This window comes from Mauremys reevesii, linkage group 1 (genome assembly GCF_016161935.1).
Source record: "Mauremys reevesii isolate NIE-2019 linkage group 1, ASM1616193v1, whole genome shotgun sequence".
Lineage (NCBI taxonomy): Eukaryota > Metazoa > Chordata > Testudines > Geoemydidae > Mauremys > Mauremys reevesii.
In genome coordinates, this window is record NC_052623.1 from 211,289,528 (window position 1) to 211,311,333 (window position 21,806).

Genomic DNA, 21,806 nt, shown 5'->3' on the forward strand with positions numbered 1-21,806 from the left:
GCCTCACCAGTGCCGAATAGAGGGGAATTATCTCTTCCCTCGATCTGCTGGCAATTCTCCTACTAATGCAGCCCAATATGCCGTTAGCCTTTTTGGCAACAAGGGCACACTGTTGACTCATATCCAGCTTCTCATCCACTGTAATCCCCAGGTCGTTTTCTGTAGAACTGCTGCTTAGCCAGTCGGTCCCCAGCCTGTAGCAGTGCATGGGATTCTTTTGTCCTAAGTGCACCTCATCAGATTTCTTTTGGCCCAATCCTTCAACTTGTCTAGATCACTCTGGACTCTATCCCTACCCTCCAGCATATCTACCTCTCCCCCCAGCTTAGTGTCATCTGCGAACTTGCTGAGGGTGCAAGTCATCCCATCATCCGGATCATTAATGAAGATGTTGAACAAAACCAAACCAAACCACCAATACCCCTTACTTTAGCACCTTGAATTTTCCTTGGATTCCCCTCAACCGAGTATTTTCTAGACCGGGGTGGGGAACCTTTTTTTTTTATCAGGGGTCACTGACCCACAGAAAAAAATCAGTCACGGGCCACACACAGCCCTGTGTGGGGGTGCGGAGGCTTGGGGCTTCCCCTAGGCTCCGGGGTGGGGCCAGAAATGAGGGGTTCAGGGTGTGGGAGTGCGCTCAGGACTGGGGCAGGGGGTTGGGCTGCAGGCTCTGGCTGGGTGCCACTTACCTCAGTCGGCAGCACAGTGAGGCTAAGGCAGGCTTCCCCCCTTGCCCTGGCCCTGCGCCGCTCTCAGAAGCAGCCACGATGTGGCCAGGCAGCTCTGCGCACTAAGCGCTGTCTGCCCCTGCAGGTGCCGCCCCTGTGGTTCCTGGCAAATGGGAGCTGCAGGGGCGGCGCCTGAGCGCGGGGGTAGGACTACATGGACTCGGAGCTTTCTTGATCACCCCTGTACTTAGGGGCCACAGGGGCAGCTGAAGGACTGGCCTAGCACCCTAACTTCCCCCCGCAGCAGGGTGAGCCAGCGCTCGCAACTCCAGCCCTGTGGGGGGGTCGCTGATGCTCAGGGCTCCAGGCCCACAGTGCGGAGTCTTGCCATGGGCCTGCTTAAATTAAGCAGGGGCCGGATCTGGCCCATGAGCTGGAGGTTCCCCACCCCAGTTCTAGACCAATCCTGCTTCATTTGTGCTATCTAAAAAGATACAGCCCAAGCCAGTACACCTGGAGATGCTAGGGAGAGTAAAGTTTGCAAACAAAATAGCAGATCCATTGAGTGAGACTGTGTAGTATTGCACCCATCTGCGATCAGGATCTAGCCCTGGGCTGGACAGAGAGGCATAACAAATATGTAACCAGCCAAGCCATTACTAAACACGTGCAGAAAACCTTTTGGAATGTGACACAATCAGCATCTTTGGCCTCACTGTAACCATCCTGTAAGAACGGAGCAGGGGAAGGGAACATTGACCCCACAGAACCTCTGGGACAGCGGTCCCCAACCTTTTCGTCTCGTGGGCGCCAGACAAAGGACCATGGTGGCGGTCAAGTGACGTCATTGAGAGGCGTCACCGCTGAAATGCCACAGAAATTCGGCGGACGCTCGACTGCCGGCCAGCACGTGGGTGCATTTAGATGCCCCTGCGGGTGCCATGGCGCCCGCGGGCACCGCGTTGGGAACCCCTGCTCTAGGAGATAGCTGTTCGTGCTGATATCTCCTCTCTGAGCCTGTTCTCCCAAGCATGGAGTTTAGAGACTGACTGTGGAATTCCTCAGTCTCTCCTCACTGTGCAGAAGTCAGTGACGTGACTCCCAGGACTCCCCCAATGGTACACGAAATAACTTCTCACACACAGCCCCAGGATGGAATATAAGGCACATTTTTATTTTAACACGTCTCCCTTTCCAGCCCACACAGCTGCTCTGTATCTCGGTAAGGTGCTCCCTGGCAATGACAGCCACGTGACAGTCGCTGCACTTCTGTTGGTTTAGGCCCGAGTCCCAGCCAGCGGAGACCCCCCGAGCTCTAGGAGACTCTCCCCGCCAGTCAGAGCGCCACAGTTTTGAGCAGGCTTCTCTGCAAGTTCTCACCGGGCGGCACAGCTGAGCACTCGGTGTTTTCAATTGCTCTGCCACAGCAGGACCAGTGGGGACAGCCGGGGTGACCTCTGTGACCATGACCACAGCCCTGGTACCCACCTACCCGTCACAAGGATAGAGGAGAAACACCATTAGCATGGCTGAAAATAGCAGAGACACAGTTCCAGCTGCCAGTGACTTCCTGAGGGTGCCCCCAGCCAGCTGACAGCAGGAGAGAGCCCTGTTGAGAGGGCACGGCACACACAATGAGGTGCTCCTGCTTTGGGCTGGCAGGGCCAGAATCCTTCAAACAAATGGACAAAACACGGAGGTGACCACCGTAGTAATCCCCAACAAAAAGCTATTAATAGATTCATAGAGTCCAAGGCCAGAAGGGACCATTGTGATCATCTAGTCTGAGCTCCTGTAGAACACAGGCCAAGGAACTGCCCCAGAATAATTCCCAGAGCAGAGTTTTTAAACAAACATCCAATCTTGATGTAAAAATTGCTATTGATGGAGAATCCACCATGGCCCTTGTAAACTGTTCCAGTGGTTTATTACGCCTGTGATTAAAGGGAAATTTTTAAAAATATTTTTATGAGGCCTGTGTGTGCCTCAGTTTCCCCCCATATGTTACATTGCTACCCACTTGGGGGATGAGGGGGAGAGGATTATGTTTGTTTTCAGGGCAGATTAAGAGACAAAGGTGTGTGTGTCACCTCCCTGCCTGGGTGAAATGAACAGAGCAGGGGTTCTCCAACTTCATTGCACTGCGACCCCCTTCTGACAACAAAAATTACTACACAACCCCAGGAGGGAGGGACTGAAACCTGAGCCTGCCTGAGTGCCATCGCCCCAGGTGAGGGGGCCGAAGCTGAAGCCCAAGGGTTTCAGCCCCAGGCGGGGGGCCTATAACCTGAGCCGCACGGCCCTGAGCAGTGGGTCGTGGACTTTGGCCCTGGGCAGTGGGGCTCAGGCTTTAGTTCCGGGCCCCAGAAAGTCAAACACCAGCCCTGGTGACCCCATTAAAACAGATTCCAGACCCACTTTGGGGTCCCAACCCACAGTTTGAGAACTGCTGGAATAGATTTCAGTGGTAGCTGTGTTAGTCTGTATCAGCAAAAAAAATGAGGAGTCCTTGTGGCACCTTAGAAACTAGCAAATTTATTTGGGCATAAGCTTTCGTGGGCTAGAACCCACTTTATCAGATGCATGGAGTGGAAAATACAGGAGCAGGTATAAATACATGAAAGGCTGTGGGTTGGTTTACCAAGTGTTAAAAGAACAGGAGTGCTTGTGTTGTGTACTCCTGTTCTTTTTGTGGATACAGACTAACGGCTGCTACTCTGAAACCCTTATCAAGTGTTAAGTCAGTCTAATGAGATAAATCAGTTAACAGCAGGATGCCAAGAGTCATTAAGGCACTGGCTGAAATGGATCCAGATCAACAAGGCGTCTAGAGAGACAATGCAAGCTCCAGTGACTCATGATTTGACACTCAATAGCAGGAAGCTCTGGCCAGGAAGGCTGTGAACTGCGCGTGGCCCTGCCTGGAGAACAAAGGACAGATGTGTCCAGCAGGAATAAAGAGCTAGCTTCTGGAAGAGGCTGGGAGCTCTCTACTGGAACTGATGGAGGAAGTGAGAGAGAGAGAGAGCCTGGAAATGGAGCTCACTACATCTTGGTTGGTCAATTGCTCTGGCTTGACCAGAATGGATTATGCTTTAACCTTTATTGCTCCGTGCTAACCTAAGGACTTCCAGTGCTTTGTTCCAGCTGACTAATAAACCCTATTCTGCTTTGAAAACACTGTTTGGGGTGTGACTGCAAATACTGGCTGCCGTGCATTAGTCCCTGAAGAGTGTACCAGTCTTTTCCAGAAGTCTATCTCAGCTGGACTTGCTGAGCAGAGCTCACGGTGTGAAGGGGGAGCGCTGGAGCCCAGAGGCTCAGCCTAGGAAGTGGTGAGGCTGCAGGGCCTAGTCTTCAGGAAGAGTGGGGCCCCTTGGGGATCCGGCACACTGACAGGGCTCCTCCAAGAGACTGTATAAAAGCTGGGGGGTAGCACAGATCCTGTAGAATCGTGATGACACCCACTGTTAAGAAACGTACACCTTCTTGTTCATGCTCTTCGCGCTGCCTGCGATGTATCACGAACCTTAGCTCTGCTGAATCCCACCGTGCCAGCCGTGCCAGCCTGTACCACCCCCTGAACCTCACGGACAGGGAGTGTGCTCCTGCCAGAGCTGTCTACATGCCAAGTATGGGGGACGGAAGAAGTCATTTCTACTTTTACAACAGGCAAACATGAGTCTTGTGCAGGGCCATGGAAACCAGCTCTGATGAAATGAGTGACCAAGCTGAACTCTTGAAAGAATGTTCTCAAGAGGCCCCAGGGATCATGTATAGAGCGTTCCAGCCCCACAAGATCAAGAGAAGCAATGCTGAACATTCTGAACATTCAGTTTGAACAGAACTGTTTGCACTTTCTCCATCCCTTGGTCATGGCCCGATTCTACCAGGCAATACGTACTCATGCTCCTGCTGCAGTGGCACTCTGGTGTGTATGCTGTGACTGAAGTGGGCCCATAGTGATTATAAACACAGTGATATGTGAGAGGGGAGGGGATGTGACAAATGCTCTTGGCTCAAACAGTTTTGGGAGAGCTGTTTCGATTTCAGTGGGAGTTAGGCACCAGAATACCTTTGAGTATCTACATGGGGAACAAATATTCAAAAATGGTCTTTTCAGCCTAGCAGAGAAAAGTATAACATGATCCAGTGGCTGGAAGTTGAAGCTAGACAAATTCAGACAGACAATATAGCACACATTTGGAACAACTGTCATGACCAGGCGGTGGGCGGTCTGACCTAGTGGTCAGAGCGGGAGTTGAGAGCCAGGCAAGATCAGATACTAGGAGATCAGAGTCTGAGATAGGCCAGAGGGCAAACTGACAGGTCCCAGGAGGCAGCCAGGGTCAGGTTACCAGGAGATCAGAGTGAGGCAGTAGAAGTAGGTAGCACAAGGGAAATAGTCTTAAGCAGAGCCAAGCCAGTTGCATGGAAAACTTCCTGTTCCTGTGCTGTTTAAATACAAGCAAGGACACAGGACCCCCCGAGTTCCGCCAGTCAGATCCCAGACGGGAGTCCTCTGTCAGAGTTCAGCTTCTAGTTCACTGTTAGCAGTCAGTGGGTGGCATGTCTGAACTTACTGGTGCCTAAGAGCCCTATAGACCAACGTTCAAGACCGGTGGTCCCTGACAACAATTTACCAAGGGTCATGGTGGATTCTCCATCATTGGCCATTTTGAAATCGAGATTGGATGTTTTTCTAAAAGATCTACTCTAGGAATTATTTCTAAAAGATCTTCTCTGTGGCCTGTGTTACACAGGAAGTCAGACTAGATGATCACAATGGTACTTTCTGGCCTTGGAATCTATGAGGATCTGGGCTTTAGTGCTCACCTGGCATGGTCCCACCGCAAGCGCAGCGAGCGGCTTTCTGGCCTCCGCTGGAGCAGAACGTGCAGCAATGAAACACACCCTGGTGTTTGCGGAATTTGTTCTTCACAGTCAGAGTGAATGGTGAGCCCTGCAGAGCAGAAGAGAACAGAGAGGCAATCGTGTGCCCAGCATACCCTGCTACTGTAGTAGGGCACTGGAGGGTGTCAAAAGTACCAAAATTAAAAAAAAAAATTACTAGGGTGCTGCTAGCAATTACAAACCAGTGAACCTGACTTTAATACCAAATCTGCTAGAGCAGACGTTCTCAAACTGTGGTCCGTGGACCACCAGTGGTCCGTGAGCTCCATCAGGTGGTCCGTGGATAGTTCCCTCTAAGGTGTGAGCACGAGAGAATGAAGGGCCACCCACCTAATTAGTGGAGATGCGCAGGTGTCGCTCCACTAATTAGATACCTTGATCCTGGAGAAGATGCACAGGTAAGGTGAGGTGGTGGCCTTGGGGGGAATAGGGGGTAGGTGGGAGGGGACAGTGGGGTGAGAAGAGGGGTGGGGGGAATTTGGGACGTGCAGGGTTGCGGCGGCCAGAGAAAGATGCAACTTTCCCCAGTTCCAGGGCTGCGGCTGCCAGGAGAGATGGCCCTCCTTCCCAGCCCCAGCTCTGTGGCTGCTGTGGCGGGGAAACTCCCCCTGTCCTTCCCAACCCCAGATCTGGGGCTGCGGTGGTGAGCAAGAGGGGGCACATTCATCGCATTAGAAAGGTAAGACTACTGATATGAAAATATGTGCTGTGTGCTTTTACTTGTAGAACAAAAAAAGTTTATTATTAAGGTTTTTTTATATAGCGCTTGTATCCAAAGCGCTTTACAACAGTTAGCTAACGGTACAAACAACATTTGGAAAGATCATTAAGTGGTCCACTGAGACCCTCAGCAATTTTCAAGCGATCTGCGAAAAAAAAAGTTTGAGAACCACTGTGCTAGAGGAACAAAATGCAAAAGGGAAAAAACAGCATGACTTCCACAAACGAAAACCCAGCTTCTGCAATCTACTAGAATTTTTTGAGCAAGCCAAAATAGCAAATAAAGGAGAACTGATGATCGTTCGTTTGGGCTTTCAAACTCCCTTTGACAAAATCCCTCAAAAGGCAATTAAAAGCTTGGTAGTGATAATGGGTAGATAATTAGAAAGGGAATCAGCCAGGGCTGAGCAGGCAGCAGGAGGCAGACCAGGGACTCAGCAGCGGGGAGGTGCAATAGCTCAGTGGTGAGCTTGGGTATCATGGGAGTTCTGAGAGAGGCCAAAGCAGCCTGCAGCAAAGTTGGAAGGGCCAGGATTGGGATGCTTTCCAGGCGGCTCTTTTATTGGGAGAGACCAGCAGGTGGGGGAATGATTTTAACTAGGTGCTGTGAGCGCTGGGAAAAAAGTGGGTGCAAGGGATGAGTCAAGTTCCTCAGTTCCACTGGGAAGAACAGGGCATGCAGATGGGGGACTGACGGAATAATACCTATTACATAGCGGAGAAGGAAGAAAGCATCTGGGATTAGAGCAGAAGGAGCTAGGAGGTGCAGGGGTTACCGATGGGAATAGCTCACTGGGCTTGACTCACTATTGCCCTGCCCCTGATGCAAGTTCTCAAACTGTGGGCTGGGACCCTAAAGTGGGTCGCGACCCCATTTTAATAGGGTCGCCAGGGCTGGCATCAGACTTGCTGGGGCCCAGGGCCAAAGCCCAAGCCCCACTGCCTGGGACCTGAGCCCAAGCCCAAGCCCTGCTGCCGGGGGGCTTCAGCCTTGGGTGGCCGGGCTCAAGCTACAGGCTCCCCACCTGGGCAGAAGCCTCTGGGCTTGGGGTTTGGCCCCCGCACCAGGAGCAGTAGGGTTCAGGCTTTGGTCTCCCCTCCTGGGGTCATGTCATAATTTCTGCTGTCAGAAGGGGGTTGCAGTGCAATGAAGTTTGCGAACCCCTGAGCTACATCAATCACAGTGAGTTGTAAGGCTACCTGTACATGCTGCCCTTTGACACAGATGCAGACAGTGTACGTGCCCAGCTCCTCAGGGATGTAGGAAATGTGGTAAGTCCCATCCCTCCTATCACACACGCTGGGCTTGATTATACTGTTAATACAAAAAGAGAGGGAAGTAAGGTCAGTAACTTGTAGAAAACTGATCTAATTGGTAATCACTTTGTGGATTAGATTTACAGGAAGGTTCTTACCCCATGCCCCAGTTCGGGGATCTAAAATGTACATGTATAAAAGACCCCCGAATAATGATGCATGTGCTGTAGATTTCACACACATACCTGCTATCAGAGGCCACAGCACCATATGAAGGAGATCAAAGAAAGTCAGTTATACTGTAATGATTTGCAACAACCAGTGAGGACTGGAAGAGGAGAAGCAGAAAAACGATAGCAGAGGGAGGATGACAGATACAATGTCAGAGCATCATCTGGATTTCAGACAGGAGTCTTCTCTCTCCTACTTCATGGATGCAAGAGGAAGTGGCAAAGCTCTCGACCTTAAGAAGGAAAACTTGAGCTTTTTCAGTTCCTACAGGCAAAGGCTAAAGACCAGTTCTCACTCTTACTAGGGAGCTTGGAAAGCAGCAGGGCCAGTCCAAAAGATTGTGCATATGTTGCAAGCTGTAGCCACTGCAAGTTCTCACAATAAAAAACCCTGCTCAGAGCTGTATCATCACAGTGCTTGGATACAACAGTGATGGGCAACATAGACCACACAGGAGACAAAGATTGGGATGGAGACATCACCTGCCGCCAGTATGGAAAAGCTGAAACTTTCATCGAGGAGACCACACCATTCCCCTCCCTGACAAGCATTCACTGTTCCACTCAGTCATGGATGTAACAAACATCAGCACTGATATTACTCATTAAGTCAGCAGGTCTGGATAATCTCTATCCATAAGTTTAAAAGAGTTGGCCGAAGAGCTTGCTAGACCATCAATGTTGATTTTCAATAAGTCTTGGAATATCAGGGAAGTTCCAGAAGACTGGAAGAAAGCTAATGTTGTTCCAATAGTTAAAAAGAGTAAATGGGATGACATGGTTAATTATAAGCCTTTCAGTATGACAGTGATCTCAGGCAAGATAATGGTGCAGCTGATATGGGACTTGGTTAATAAAGAATTAAAGGAGGGTAATATAATTAATGCCAACCAACATGAATCTATGGAAAATAGATTCTGTCAAATTAACTTGACATTTTTTTTGATGAAATTACAAGTCTGGCTGATAAAGGTAATAGTGTTGATGTTATATATTTAGACTTCTGTAAGGCATTTGACTTGGTACAACATGACATTTTGAACAAAAACTAGAAAGATGTAAAATTAACATGGCACACATTAAATGGATTAAAAACAGGCTAACTGATAGGTCTCAAAATGTAATTATAAACAGTGAATCATCCTCAAACAGATGTATTTTTAACAAGGTCCTGCTGTGATCAGTTCTTGACCCTACGCTAACATTTTTATTAATAACCAGAGAAAAACATAAAATTATCACTGATAAAGTTTGCAGATGACACAAAAATTGAGGGAGTGGTAAATATGAAGAGGACAGGTCACTAATATAGAGTGCTCTGCATTGCTTAGTAAGCTGAAACAAGCAAACAATGTGTTTTAATACAGCTACATGTAAATGTATACATCAAGGAACAAAGACTGTAGCCCACACTTACTGGATGGGGGACTCTGTCTGGGAAGCAGTGGCTATGAAAAAGATTTGGGGGTCATGGTGGATAATCAGCTCAGTGTGCAAGTATGATTTTGAGGCAAAAAGAGCTAATGCAATCTCTGAATGCATAATTGAGCAGGAGTAGAGGTTATTTTACCTCTATATTTGGCACTGGTGCAACTGCTGCTGGAATACTAAATCCAGTTCTGATGTCTCCAATTCAAGGAGGATGTTGATTAAACTGGAAAGGGTTCAGAAAAGAGACTCGAGAATGATTAGAGGATTAGAAAACATGCCAGATAGTGATAGACTCGAAGAGCTCAATCTATTTATCTTAACAAAGAGAAGGTTAAGGGGTGATTCAGTTACAGTCTATAAGAATCTACATGGGGAACAATATTTAATAAGGAACACTTCAATCTCGCAGTGAAATAACACAATCCAATGGCTGGAAGTTGAAGCTAGACAAATTCAGACTGGAAATAAAGTGCAAATGTTTAAATGAGACTAATTAGTCAATTTAACAAGGATTGTGGTCGATTCTCTATCACTGACAATTTTTAAATCAAGATTGGATGTTTTTCCAAAGGATCTGCTCTAGGAATTATTTTAGGGAAGTTCCATGGCCCGTGTTATACAGGAGGTCGGACTAGATGATCACAATGGTCCCTTCTGGTCTTGGAATCTCTGAATCTATTAATTTTCTCAGACCATGGTCTTGTAAGGATCATTTCACCCTGCAGAACTGTCCCCCAGTACCTGGGACAGCAAGGCACATGCTGTCTCAGTGGGATTGCTAGCAACTCTATTTGCATCTGATATCTGAGTGGTGGCAGTGCATCATTCATGAGACATATGGGCCCAGTTAAACTGGTACACTCTTGCTGCTTTGTTACACTCTGCAGTTAATCTGGTTTTACAGCTGTTTTGAATCACTGAAGTGGCACAAAGCAGCCAGAGTAAACATTTAAATCAGACTCTACAACTACTCCTACCACCATCACAACATGGAAGAGAGAGAGTGGGAGAAGAACTGGGGAAGGGAGCCAAGGAAGGGAGGGGACAAAGACAGAGAGGAGATCGTAGGAAAAATACAAGAGAAAAGGAAAGACATCTCATCCCATAAGATAAGAGGCACTGGAAACAGTGTCACTTCTCAGGGCATATCTACACTACAAAATTAAGTCAACCTACAGATGATGCTCTGACATTGCTGTCGACTTACAGCCACCGCTCACTGTGGTGAGTCAAACCTTCCTTCTGTCAGTGGTGTGCGTCCTCAACAGGAGCACTTCCACTGACTTAGGAGAGGCAATGTGTGGGGCTGAGGGCCCAGGCTCTCAGCTCTGTTTGGAGTTCCTTGTCAGGAGCCCAGCTGCTCCTCCCACTCTTGGCTCCTGCTCCCTGCCAGGAGCCTGGCTGTCACCACCCTGCTCTCAGCTCCCCGTTACCCACTGGGAGTAGGGCAGTCACCCTGGCTTTCGGCTCTCTGCTGGGAGTGGGACAGCTGCCCCATCACCGCTCTCAATGGGGAGTGCCACACCCAGAGCCTGGGCTCCCGGTGGGGAGTGAGGAGCCGGGCATGGGAAGCCAGGCAGCAGCCCAGCTGGGAATGGGGAGTTGGGATCCCTGGGACAGCCTGGCTCTGAGCAGGGAGTTTGGGCAGCAGCCTGGCTGGGAGTGGGGAGCCTGGGGAGCCTGCACCTGCTGCAGGGTGACAGCAGTTTTCTTGTCAATTTCATAGCTCCAGCACAGAGCTATGAAATTGACAAGAATTTTAGCCAACAGCCATGTTAAGTAAGGCAATGTCTACACAGACACTGCATCACCCCAACTACACTGACATAAGCCCTATGGCTCTCATGGAGGTGGAGTCATTATGTCAACATAGTATGGCACTTACATCAGCAGGAGCAAGGCTGCAGTGTATTCATTGACATAATTAGATTGCTGTAAAGCCACCTGACATCGACCTCACTCTGTAGTATAGACCAGGCCTCTGTCTCAGAGAGTAGCTGCTTGCAGAAAAGCCAGTTAGGAAGCAGCAGGCAAGAGAAGGGCAGAGGGCTGAGTCATCTAATTTAAGAACCAAGATGTGGCCTATGACTCTTATCTTTAACATTGTGACCCTACTTGCAGGTTGTTCCTTTATGAAATTAATCCAATTCTGGTTTCACAGGGAACCACGGTGGCGAAAATCCCAGTGAAATCACGAGGTCGTCACATAGGAATTGCCATATGCAATCACACCTGTGGTCCAACTAGTCCAGTAGCCTGTCTCTGCCGGTGGCCAGTACTGTTCTGCTTTAAAGGAAGATGCAAGAAACCCAGCAGCAGGCAATTATAGAACAGCCTGCTTGGGGGAGAAATTGCTTCCTAACCACCATTAATTAGAATTGATTGTGCCCTTAAGCATGACTGTTTATAATCTTTCCGAAATCTTGGTTTGGTTTTCCCCTATTGGTTCGACTGAAAACAGTTGCCTACCTCACTTCCTGTCATAAACTGTGTTATAAGTATTGCTTTATGTTATTACATAGCTGTTATGTCTCACCCTAGGGGTGATGGCATTTCAGCAATGGATGAAGTGATCATATATACACAGAAATGAGAAATCACGCTAATGTGACTTCAGCCACCTCTGTCCCCAGACAAAATTACTCCCCTCTCTCCCCACTAAGCATTGTGGGCCCACAGCTCTTGGGTGAAGCACCATTGTGCCATTCTCCCTGTAAATCCTGGCCTGCCCATGGAAACTCTTTACTTACAGGGGACTGCAAACATGGAAGTACATAGAGACAGGGATGAGAAAGCCTGTAGCAGAGATTTTAAAGGAAGACAGGAGGCAAACAAAACCATTCTGGCCATCTGAGGGAAGGTACCAACCAGTCCTTCTTGTCTTTGTGGATGATCGTGACCCGGATGGGCTCTCCTCCTCTCCCCATCTGCTCTCCCGATGCATCATTACACAGCAGAGTAAAGCTGGCCAGCTGCTTCTGACGGGCACTGTGGAGATCTGAAAGATAGAGCAAACTGTCCCTTACTGTTCCAAACAGGACTGGGAAGAGACACGCTTGACATCAGCCAGCAGCTCTCCAACTCCCGATATACCCACTGTACTTCAATCTGTCTAACCAGGATTTTATAAGGTTCCCCTTCGCTGAGCCCCTTGAAAAGTAAAACCCCCAAACACATTTCTAGTGTCCTGCTGGCCGAGTCCTCCCACAGATGGCAAGTGTGCCCCGATTGGAAGGTGCAGCTCAGAAGTGGGCTGTACGCCCCTTTGCAGTCCCTTGTTTTGTGAGTTCAGCTGGCGATTGTTTCAGTCCTCAGAAGAAGCGTTGCTCTAATTTAGGCTCAGCTCTGAAGCGAACACTGTGACAGCTGAAAAGAGCCAGAGTGCAAGGACACTCCAGCCTCATCCCCTTACCCAGCTACACCCCCAATATACACCCTGCCCCTGCATGGCAGGGCGGGATACAGAGCCATTCCACTGGTTCTACAGAAGCAGGATTTTCCCCTGAGATGGAGATATTCTCCAAGGGCCGGTTCCACTGGTTTTCCAGTCCCTTAGGGCCATTGTTGGTGTAAAGGGGCTGCAGCACAGACCAGGGCTTTTGGGGTGAGCTGCCTCTATAGGATGCTGGCCTTGCACACGAGTGGTTTTTGATTGCAAAGGGCTGGGACAGTCATGGTTCTTTTCCTCCCTTTCGCTGACAGAGTTTGTGTGTTACAGCTCACAGGCCAGAGGATCCTAGACTAAGGAACACAACCCCGGACTTACCAGTGTAAAATAATAACCAGTCTGCTTCAGGAAATGTAATAGCAGTTATTTCTTCTTTTAAAAAGCAGTGACACTAGAGATGTACAGTGAAATAAACCTATGGGATAGGGATAGCCTAACTGCTGTCCAGGACCCAGTACAGCCCCCTTCCCCATCTTTAATATGGAGACGGGGACTGCAGATGACATGTCCCATCGTGCAATGTGACCTTCTACTTTGATCAAGACAGAGCATTGCATACTGGGAGCTGTCACCTTGGCAGGCCGCACTTCCATCTGTAGTCAATATGGAAGTGGCAGAATGGGACAAGGAACCTTTCTTCTTAAATCTAGCCCAGGTTATGAGTGACCCAAAGTTAGTGCTATCTGACAGAAGCTCAGTGGCCTGCATGAGATGCATCTGACAGTCTCACAAAGTTCTCGGTGGACAGTTGTCTACGTTACAATATGCACTAACTGGTCCCCACTGTGGTCAGTTTCAGCACAGGCCAAGGACTACATGTACCACAGAGACTGAACTACTTGCTCAGCCACAGAGTTGGTCTATCCAGTTCAGAGATGAGGGACAATGACAAGAAGCAATGGGAAAGAAGTCTGACCTACTATTGCATGCCCTGTACCTATACAGGATTAACTATGGTCTTTGGTCTCTAGGGCTGCCCCCAGGATGGTTATGCAGCCCCTCAGTTAAGGAATGACATCTATAATAGGGTTTTGTAGGGTTCACCCCAATCCCTCCCATTTTTATTTTATCATTGGTCAATCAGAATCAAGTTGTCCCCATACCTTCCCCTTGTAGGATACATTTGGCTGGATCAACTGCCTTATTGAGAATGGTCCCAAAAACCTCATAGCCACAGCATTGGCCAGCCTTCTCATGGGGAGAGAACTGGATCCCATCTTCCACTCCAGGGTGGATGCTATAATCCACTTTATTCAGCTTTCTCAGCCGGCTCGCCACCACCCCCTTGGTGATAAGGATCTCCAAGTCTGAGCCACTGGTCAGCAGGCGCTCAGTGAACTCCACCCCAGTCCTCATGTCCATCAGCAGCTGCTCCAGCTGTGCCTTCTGTAAGTGCAACAGGGTCTCCTTTTGCACCTTCAAGTCTTCCAGCTGCTTCAGCAGCCGGTCCCGGTGTTCTTCAATAGCCCTTATGTATCCATCTGCAAATGTGCGGATCTCCCCAGCCACTGCCTCCACACGACTGCAGATGGCACTGCTGACTCCTTCAATATGGTGTAGGGCCCCTTCTAGGGTGTCCACATGCAGCTGGGTGCTCTTGAGGAGGTCCCGCATGGAATCTCCGTGATTGTGGATGACATTGGCAGTAAGGGCATATGGATGCTGCCGGTGCTCGCCCACCACACAATCCCGGCACACAGGTTGCTCACACTGCTCACAGAACAGCGTCAGGTCCTCCGAAGGGTGGGAAGGGCACAGAATGGACTTCTCAGTCCGGCTGTAGCCCTTCAGGTCCTCTAGATCCACCACAGCATGGGAAGCTGTTTTCTTCTGTCTCCTAGAAGGAAGTATAAGAGATAAACCTGGGCTTGCAACATCTGACCCGCAGATTCCTACAGAGCAGTTGATGACCCCCTCACACACTGTGCCCTGCATGGACCACAAGCCACAACGTATGATACTCCAGCCTGATTCAATAGATGGCTATGTTGCATGATGGGATCTTTAATCTCCTTGAGTCACACCTCCACATGAAAGATGACATCATCTACAACCTGCCCCCTTTGTGCTAATTAGCAGCTGCTCTCTGGCTCCCTGCATGCTGACAATGCTGTTCTCAGATGGGAGAATGTTATATGAGGACCAGCGGGGTAGCTGTCACACCATTAGTACAGGTAGTCTCTCTTTATAGAGCCTGCCAGAAGCAGGGTATCTGCAATGACCCCAGAGCTCACTGTGATGAGTGGAGCAGAAAGGTGGTGGGTGCCACCAGGTGAGGGCTGGCAGGCAGCAGTATGGAGTAAGTTTGCTCAGCCTTGCCTCTTCCATGGATGATTAGGGGATGTCAGGCTCCTTACCTGTCAACCTGGCTCTTTTTACACGCTTTTTATTCACTCGGACAAAAACTCGTATACCCTTGAAGGGAAGATGGGAGATCAGGACGAGGTAAGAATCAAATAAGGACCTATGGTAAGATACTAAATATTCTTAAATCCAAATGCCATCTCTCTTCTAGACTCAGGGCTTGTACCTGCTTAACATAGCTGAGGTGGGGCAGGGCAGAAAGCTCCTGGGGCCATCCAGTTGCCAGGCCAGTACCAAACATACGGCAAAGCAGTCTCAAGGTTGTTCTATTTTACGTTGCCGGCCAACAGCCCCCAGGGGACATTTAGCAGCTGGGGGATCCACAGGGCATTAGGGAGTCCTACTCATGCCTCCTTCCACTGATCATACGCCCTACACCAATGGGTGTGAGTGTCTGAGAAGGGATAGGATATGCTAAGATGGTTCTATACCAGCCAAAGATTCTCCGATGCAGGGAAAATCCTGCAGGAGACAGTAGGATAGCTCAAGAGCTGCTTTGCACCACCTGAGCAGCACAAAACCGCCGCAGGGCAGGGCAGGGCAGGGCAGGGCAGGGCAGGGCAGGGCGCTCTGACTTCTCCTTTTGCCTCATTCTTTGAACTCTTCTCTTGCTCTCACTTGTGTTAAGTCTGCACCGCTACCTTGTGCCATTTCTGTAACACTCCCTGGATATCACCTCTGCTGAAATCCCTCACCGGTACACCAAGCAGCATGGCAACAGCACTCCCATGTTCACAAAACTCCACTGGCTCCCTATGACCCAGTTCCCAGTGGTCCTCCTGGGGCCTGATCTCACACCAGTATAGATCGGGGGCAGCTTCACTGATATTAATGGAGGGACCTCAGTGTAAAAGTGATATCAGTAGATAAGACTGGAGTCAGGCCCCTTAGGCTAGATTCTCTACTGCCTTGCACCTTGGTCCTTGGATGGCTATTTATATCAGTATGAAAAGCTACTGTTCTGGGGCTCAATTCCTTGCCGTCTAGCATCTTGTGCAGTCAAATTGGGTGTAAGAGGTTACTCATGTAGAGTAGTGACATTTTGCCCTGGTGTAACTGATTGTACAAAGTGCAGGGCGACTGGGAATCAAGACCCTGTTGCACAGGTGTAAGTGTCTACACATGGGCGAAGCAGCAGAGAATCTAGCCTGATTCTTGGTAATGCAAAGGACACTTTGAAGCATTCTGGCAACGTTGGAGGGCACTAAATGAGGAGGAAGCTGGCCCAGAGCGCTACCCCAGCATAGGGGACTTCCCTGGCCAGTCTAGAGCTGCCAGAATGGCTCTAAACCTGGTCCTTTTCCAGTCCCCACCAACTATGTACATGTTCCAGCTGGCCTCACAGATCTCATCTCTTTTCTCCCCTAGCACTGCACTTCTTTGTCTCCTCACACAGTCACACCACTATTGATGCAAGAACCTCCTCTGCAGCACCTACATCTGTAGCAGCCATCCTGTACTTCTGCCTCATCCTCTCTTCAGCTCTTTTCAAACCTCAGCTGGAAACATCTCTCTTCCCCACCGCTGACATCTCTTCAGTTTTCACTCACTCTACTGCAGCCTCATTCTACAACTGCCTTAAATGCTGCAAAGGGAAATTTGCTTGTGTTACAGCTACTGACTGCCTGGCTTGCAGGGCGCTATGAGGATATGTTCATGAATGTTTGTGGGCACTCAGATGGAACAGTGACAGGAGCCATATATACATGGACAGAGTTGACTGGAAATAAGCCATGTAGTTACGCTAACATCAGGATTTGCCAAATACTACCCTTTTCTCTCTGGGGCTGAAATTTTCCACACCAGTTCTCAAATTCACACAGAAGTAACTTTTAAACATACACATAAACAATTATTGCTTTAAAATTTGCCTCTTTCCAGGCAACCTCAGTAGACAGGCCAAGGACTGATGGCCCAATGGAGGCTGAACTGCCCTCTCTCCTCTCCAGCTGTCCCTTCAGAACAGGGCTGGATAAGAAGCAGGGAGTTTGCACTGCCACTGCCCTGGCTATACCTGCTCTGGGAACAGCAGGTTTCAGTCTCCAGGGCTGTCAATCTCTTATTTTTCTGCTGCACTACATTCACTTAAATGTAAAATAAACAAATGTCTGTTGGAGCATCTACCAAAGTTTGGACTTATTGACCGGCGGATGGTGCCCCTGGACTAGACCAGCCTTGGTAGATGAGTGCAGCTCTCCCACACAGTCCACTCTGTTGTTTGTCCCCATCTGGTCTATGAGGAGGAAGAGAATGTGTGGGCAGGCTCCTGACAGCCGTGGCCACAATGGGCGAGGCACTGTACGATTTTCACAGTTGTTCACTAATTTGGGTGTTTCAATATTTGGGGCCCACCTGACACATCCAGGGCCTGACTCCCAAGGATGCTGAGCAACCACAGCTCCCATTCACTTCCTTTAGAGTGGTGGGTACTCAACACTTCCAAAAATCAGGCTCAACTTAGACACCAAACACCTAAGTGGACACTTCTGGCCTAATTGGTAACCATGCATGTGTGGACAGGTGGCACCGTATATATATTACATATGGTTGTGTAAGGCCAAAACAGCAATGGAGTCTTCATGCCTGGAAGGGCTTGGTTACACATCTGCTCTCTGCCTCTGGTGCTTCCTCCCATACCTGTGAGCCTGGCAGCAGAAGTGGCAGAGATTGGCTTTGCAGGTGGGACAGTGCTTCACGGCTTCCCCATCCACACACAGATCACACAGCATTCCTGGGCCTTGCGCCTGCAGGGTCTCCAGTAGCACCTCATTCATGGCCAGGTGGTCAGTGGTCAAGTCAGTAATGCCGCCTGGTGGCAAATCCACCTCTGTATCACAGACAGGACAAAGGACGCTGAGCAGTGGTTGATGATGATCCTGGAGCCACGACCCATCTGAGGTAGAGTCTGAATCCTCTGCCTGGAAGCCGAGCACTGAAAAGGGTTCCAGCTGCTCAAGACAGGCCATGCAAAATGTGTGTAGGCAGGGCAGGATTTTGGGGGCCAAGAAGAGCTCTGTGCACAATGGGCACCTAGTTCTGGCTAGGCCTCTGACCTCACCAGGGATTTTGGACATGATTCCAAACTGCTGCTGCTGCTCCTGTGGGTCGGACATATTCTGAAATTCAGATTATGGAATGAAAATAAAATCTAATCCATGCAATTTATGTACAAAAAGTGTCAGGACTGCCATGAAAGGGTCCAGCATGGCCCTGAAAGAACCCCCCTCACAGCATGGATAGAGCTACTCTAGCGACCCTTTCCAAGCATCCCAGTGCAAGTGAGGGGGGCACTTTCACAGCATCTCCGCCAGGTGGGGGAAATGGGGTCGCTCTCAGGGGGGACAGGCACTCTCGTGGTGCCACTGTCAGGTAGGAGATATGGGGGTCACTCTCACAGCATTGCTGTTGGGTGGGGGTGCATGGGGCACTCTGGGGATATAGGGACACTTTTGGGCAGGATGTATGGGAGGTATTTTTGGGTGGGAGCTATAGGGAGCACTCTCATGGTGTCACTATCGACACACTAGGGTTGCTCTCATGCTGTTGCTGTCAAGTGCACGGGAGATGCTCTCAGTGGGCACAGGGGCACTCCTCTGTCATCACGACCAGGTGGTGGTTAGGGGAGCATTATTAGGAGGCATGGAGGCGTTCTCGGCAGGGGGGTTGAAGATGCTCAAAGGGGGCGTGGGAGGTGCTCTTGGGTGGGGGGTACAGCCAGGGCACTGTCAAGCCGGGATATGGGGCTGCTCTTGCAGCACCGCTGTTGGATGGTGGGGGTACAAGGGCTGTCTCGTGGCATTGCTGTTGGGTGGAGGGGATCTCCGAGTGTCGCAGTTGGGCGTGGAGTACGGGGCCCTTCTTGGGGGAGGCCAGGGGACGCTCTCAAGTGTTGCTGTTGGGCAGGGGGCACTGTAGGGTGGGGGTATGATGCACTCTCAGGAGGGGGGATGGGGCGCTCTCAGAGCGGAAACAGGGGCGCTCCCGAGGCGCTGTCCCGGGTGGGGGCCATTCTTGGGGCACTGGGACACTCTCAGGGGTCCCGGGCTGCTCTGCTCCTGCCTGCCCCGCGCTGTGAGCTGGGGGGTCCGGCCCCTCTCACAGGCCGCCCGCCCCAACCCCGGAGCGAAACTCACCCAGCGGCACCAAGGCCGCGCGGCGTGAGCAGGGCCCGGGGGTCCAGTCCCCGCTCGCAGCCCCGGCGCCACGTAACTCAGCCACGCCGGGGCCCCGGGCCAGGCCCTGCTCCCGCCCTCCCCACCCCCTTTACCTCTCTGCAGCGGGAGCCCTGGGCCCCTCAGACTCCCCGCGCCAGGAGTCTCCGGGGGGAATCGCGCCACGGCCCCACTCGTGGCAGGACCTTGAGCAAAGTCACGGGGCGCTGCGGGCCTGCGCCCGCTCGGCTGGGAGCGGCGGGCCGGGGGCTCTCCGGGAAGCCCGCACCTGCGCGGGGAAGCGGCGCTGCCTGCAGGGCGAGCCGGCCGGCTCGGTGCCAGCCCCACGAGCTAGCAGCGACATTCGCCCAGGGATCCGCGCGCAGATACCGCCCTCCCCGGGCACAGCTTCCCCGGGCGCCGAGGGCAGCGCCACCCTGCCGGGCGAGCAGGAGCTCGGGCTCCTGGCGGCTCCTCGGAGCTCAGCTCAAGTGTTGTACCCCGGGGACCCCAGGCACGGGGTTGCTGGGTTATCGCAGGGCCCCAAAGAGCTGACAGCACAAACACAGGGGCAGGCGATCCGGGGGTACCGCCTGGGGGCGCCTGGCTCGGGGTACTGCATAGGTGCTGGGGTTACTGCCGTGCACCCCCTGGTTTGAAGTGGTTCCCATCATATACAGGCTTTACAGTTGGGTTAATAGCTCTCAGCTCCCCCACTATGCAAATTGTTCCAGCGCCCCTGGCGTGCTGTAAGGTATTCAAAAGTTTAACAAATGGAGGGTGCGTGTGTGTGTGGGGGTGAATAAATGGATACAAATCAGATATCAAGAATTATAACATTCAAAAAACAGTTGGAGAACACTTCAGCCTCCCTGGTCACTCGCTTATAGACCTCAAAGTCACAATACTCAAAAACAAACAAAAACAAAACAAAAACAAAAAACAACAACAACAAAAACCACTTCAAAAACAGACTCCAAAGAGAAACTGCAGAATTGGAATTAATTTGCAAACTTGACACCATTAAATTAGGCCTGAATAAAGACTGGGAGTGGATGGGTCGTTACACAAAGTAAAACCTATTTCCCCATGCTAAGTTTTTTTCCCTACTGTTACTCACACCTTCTTGTCAACTGTTTGAAATGGGCCATCCTGATTATCACTACAAAGGTTTTTTTTCCTCCTGCTGATAATAGCCCACCTTAACTGATTACCCTGGTTATTGTTTGTATAGCAACACCCATTTTTTCATGTCCTCTGTGTATATATATATCTTCCTATTGTATTTTCCACTCCCTGCATCCGATGAAGTGGGTTTTAGCCCATGAAAACTTATGCTTAAATAAATTGGTTAGTTTCTAAAGTGCCACAAGTACTCCTGTTCTTTTTCCTCACATCAGAGTATCTCATAGCTCTGTAGCTAGGGCACACACCCAAACGGTGGCAGAGCCCTGTTCAAATCCCTTTTCACCCTCAGGTGAGGGGAGACTTGAACTGGGGAGTCTTCCACCTCCCAGGTGAGTGCCCCAACCACTGGGCTAAAAGTTTTGAGGAAGCCCCTCCTTCTCTTTCCTCACCACCCCACCCCCCAACCTCTTTTGTGTGAACTCCACCTGAGCATGCCTATTGGATCAGGCCCACCTGTGATCTAGGGGGTTGAATGCCTATCTTCTCCCTGGCTACCTGGAGTGAGGCAGCAGTGTGCATGCCCACATGCAGAAACATAAGCACCCAGGGAATTTTTAATGCAAAAACATAGGCGCCAAGTCAGTTTTAGGCACTTATAGGGCTTGGCAGAAGTTTTGTGCATCACACTGGTCCCCAAAATGGGACTTTGGCACCTAACTCCTTTTATGCATTCAGGCCCTGACCATTAATTTTGGTGCTAGAACAGACCTGTGGGATAACCCATTCATCTGTTTTTTCCAAGTACTTGTTTTCTCACTGTAAGGGTGCAGACTCACCCCTGCAGCACCTCCTGCTGGTCTCTCAGGGAATTAGCTTGATTTCCAGCCTGGAGCACCCTCTGCAGGTCAGTGTTCCACTACCGCTTGGCCCCTGTGTCCCTCTCTGGACTCCAGTGCCCTGTTAGCTGGGGTGCTGCCCCCTGGCAGTAACCTCTTTCTCTCAGGGTCTCCCCTCCCCGGGAAACCCCCACCCACTATACCCACTTCCCCTCAGTATAAGGCTACTGCCAGTCATCATCCAGCCCCCACGCCCTGGGGCAGACTGCAGTATCAGCCTACTCCTCACCGGCAAGGTTGGGTTTGGACCTGCTGCCTTTGCCTACCCCTGGGCTGCCCTCTGCAACCTCCAGGATCCGTTGGCCTTCTGCTAGGCCACAGCCTGGGGCTTTCCAGGCTGGAGCTCCCCAGCCCTGCTCCACTCAGGTACCCTGTCTCTAGCTCCCTGCAGCCAGGCCCTTCTCCCTCTACAGGCAGAGGGAGACTGTTTAGGCTCCTGGCTCACAGCCTTTTTATACAGGCTTCCCCAATCAGCCCAGCTTTTAGAGCTCCAGCCCTCTCCAGGGCCGCTTTTTAAACCCCTCAGGGCAGGAGTGGGTAACCACCCCACTACACTCACCCACATGCATCCTGAACCATCTGTCTGGAGTAGCAGT

At 50.6% G+C, this 21,806-nt stretch overlaps 1 protein-coding gene across 6 annotated transcripts; it reads right to left on the reverse strand.

Annotated features, from left to right (window-relative positions):
• Positions 1-1,822: 1,822 nt before the first annotated feature.
• Positions 1,823-21,445, reverse strand: TRIM45 (tripartite motif containing 45). 6 transcript variants are annotated; one of them, XM_039520448.1, is made up of 7 exons: positions 21,440-21,445; positions 17,673-18,133; positions 13,775-14,508; positions 12,092-12,221; positions 7,506-7,620; positions 5,508-5,634; positions 1,823-2,159 (listed from the first exon to the last, which is right to left on the reverse strand). In XM_039520448.1, the coding sequence occupies exons 2-7, from the start codon at positions 18,107-18,109 to the stop codon at positions 2,008-2,010; spliced, it is 1,695 nt and encodes a 564-aa protein (XP_039376382.1). In that variant the 5' UTR covers positions 18,110-18,133; positions 21,440-21,445; the 3' UTR covers positions 1,823-2,007. The 6 variants fall into 6 exon arrangements, with proteins under 6 accessions (XP_039376382.1, XP_039376380.1, XP_039376378.1 ...); XM_039520446.1 differs by lacking the exon at positions 21,440-21,445 and adding an exon at positions 20,582-20,611; XM_039520444.1 differs by lacking the exon at positions 21,440-21,445 and adding an exon at positions 19,476-19,825.
• Positions 21,446-21,806: the final 361 nt, after the last annotated feature.

Excerpts from the sequence above, each read along its gene's own strand:
- TRIM45 (XM_039520444.1), bottom strand. The coding sequence starts at position 19,550 with ATGTCGCTGCTAGCTCGTGGGGCTGGCACCGAGCCGGCCGGCTCGCCC. Across the intron at positions 18,134-19,475 it reads AGCGCCGCTTCCCCGCGCAG|GAGCAGCAGCAGCAGTTTGG; the intron begins GTGCGGGCTTCC and ends TCCGACCCACAG. Across the intron at positions 12,222-13,774 it reads ATGTATCCTACAAGGGGAAG|ATCTCCACAGTGCCCGTCAG; the intron begins GTATGGGGACAA and ends TCTATCTTTCAG.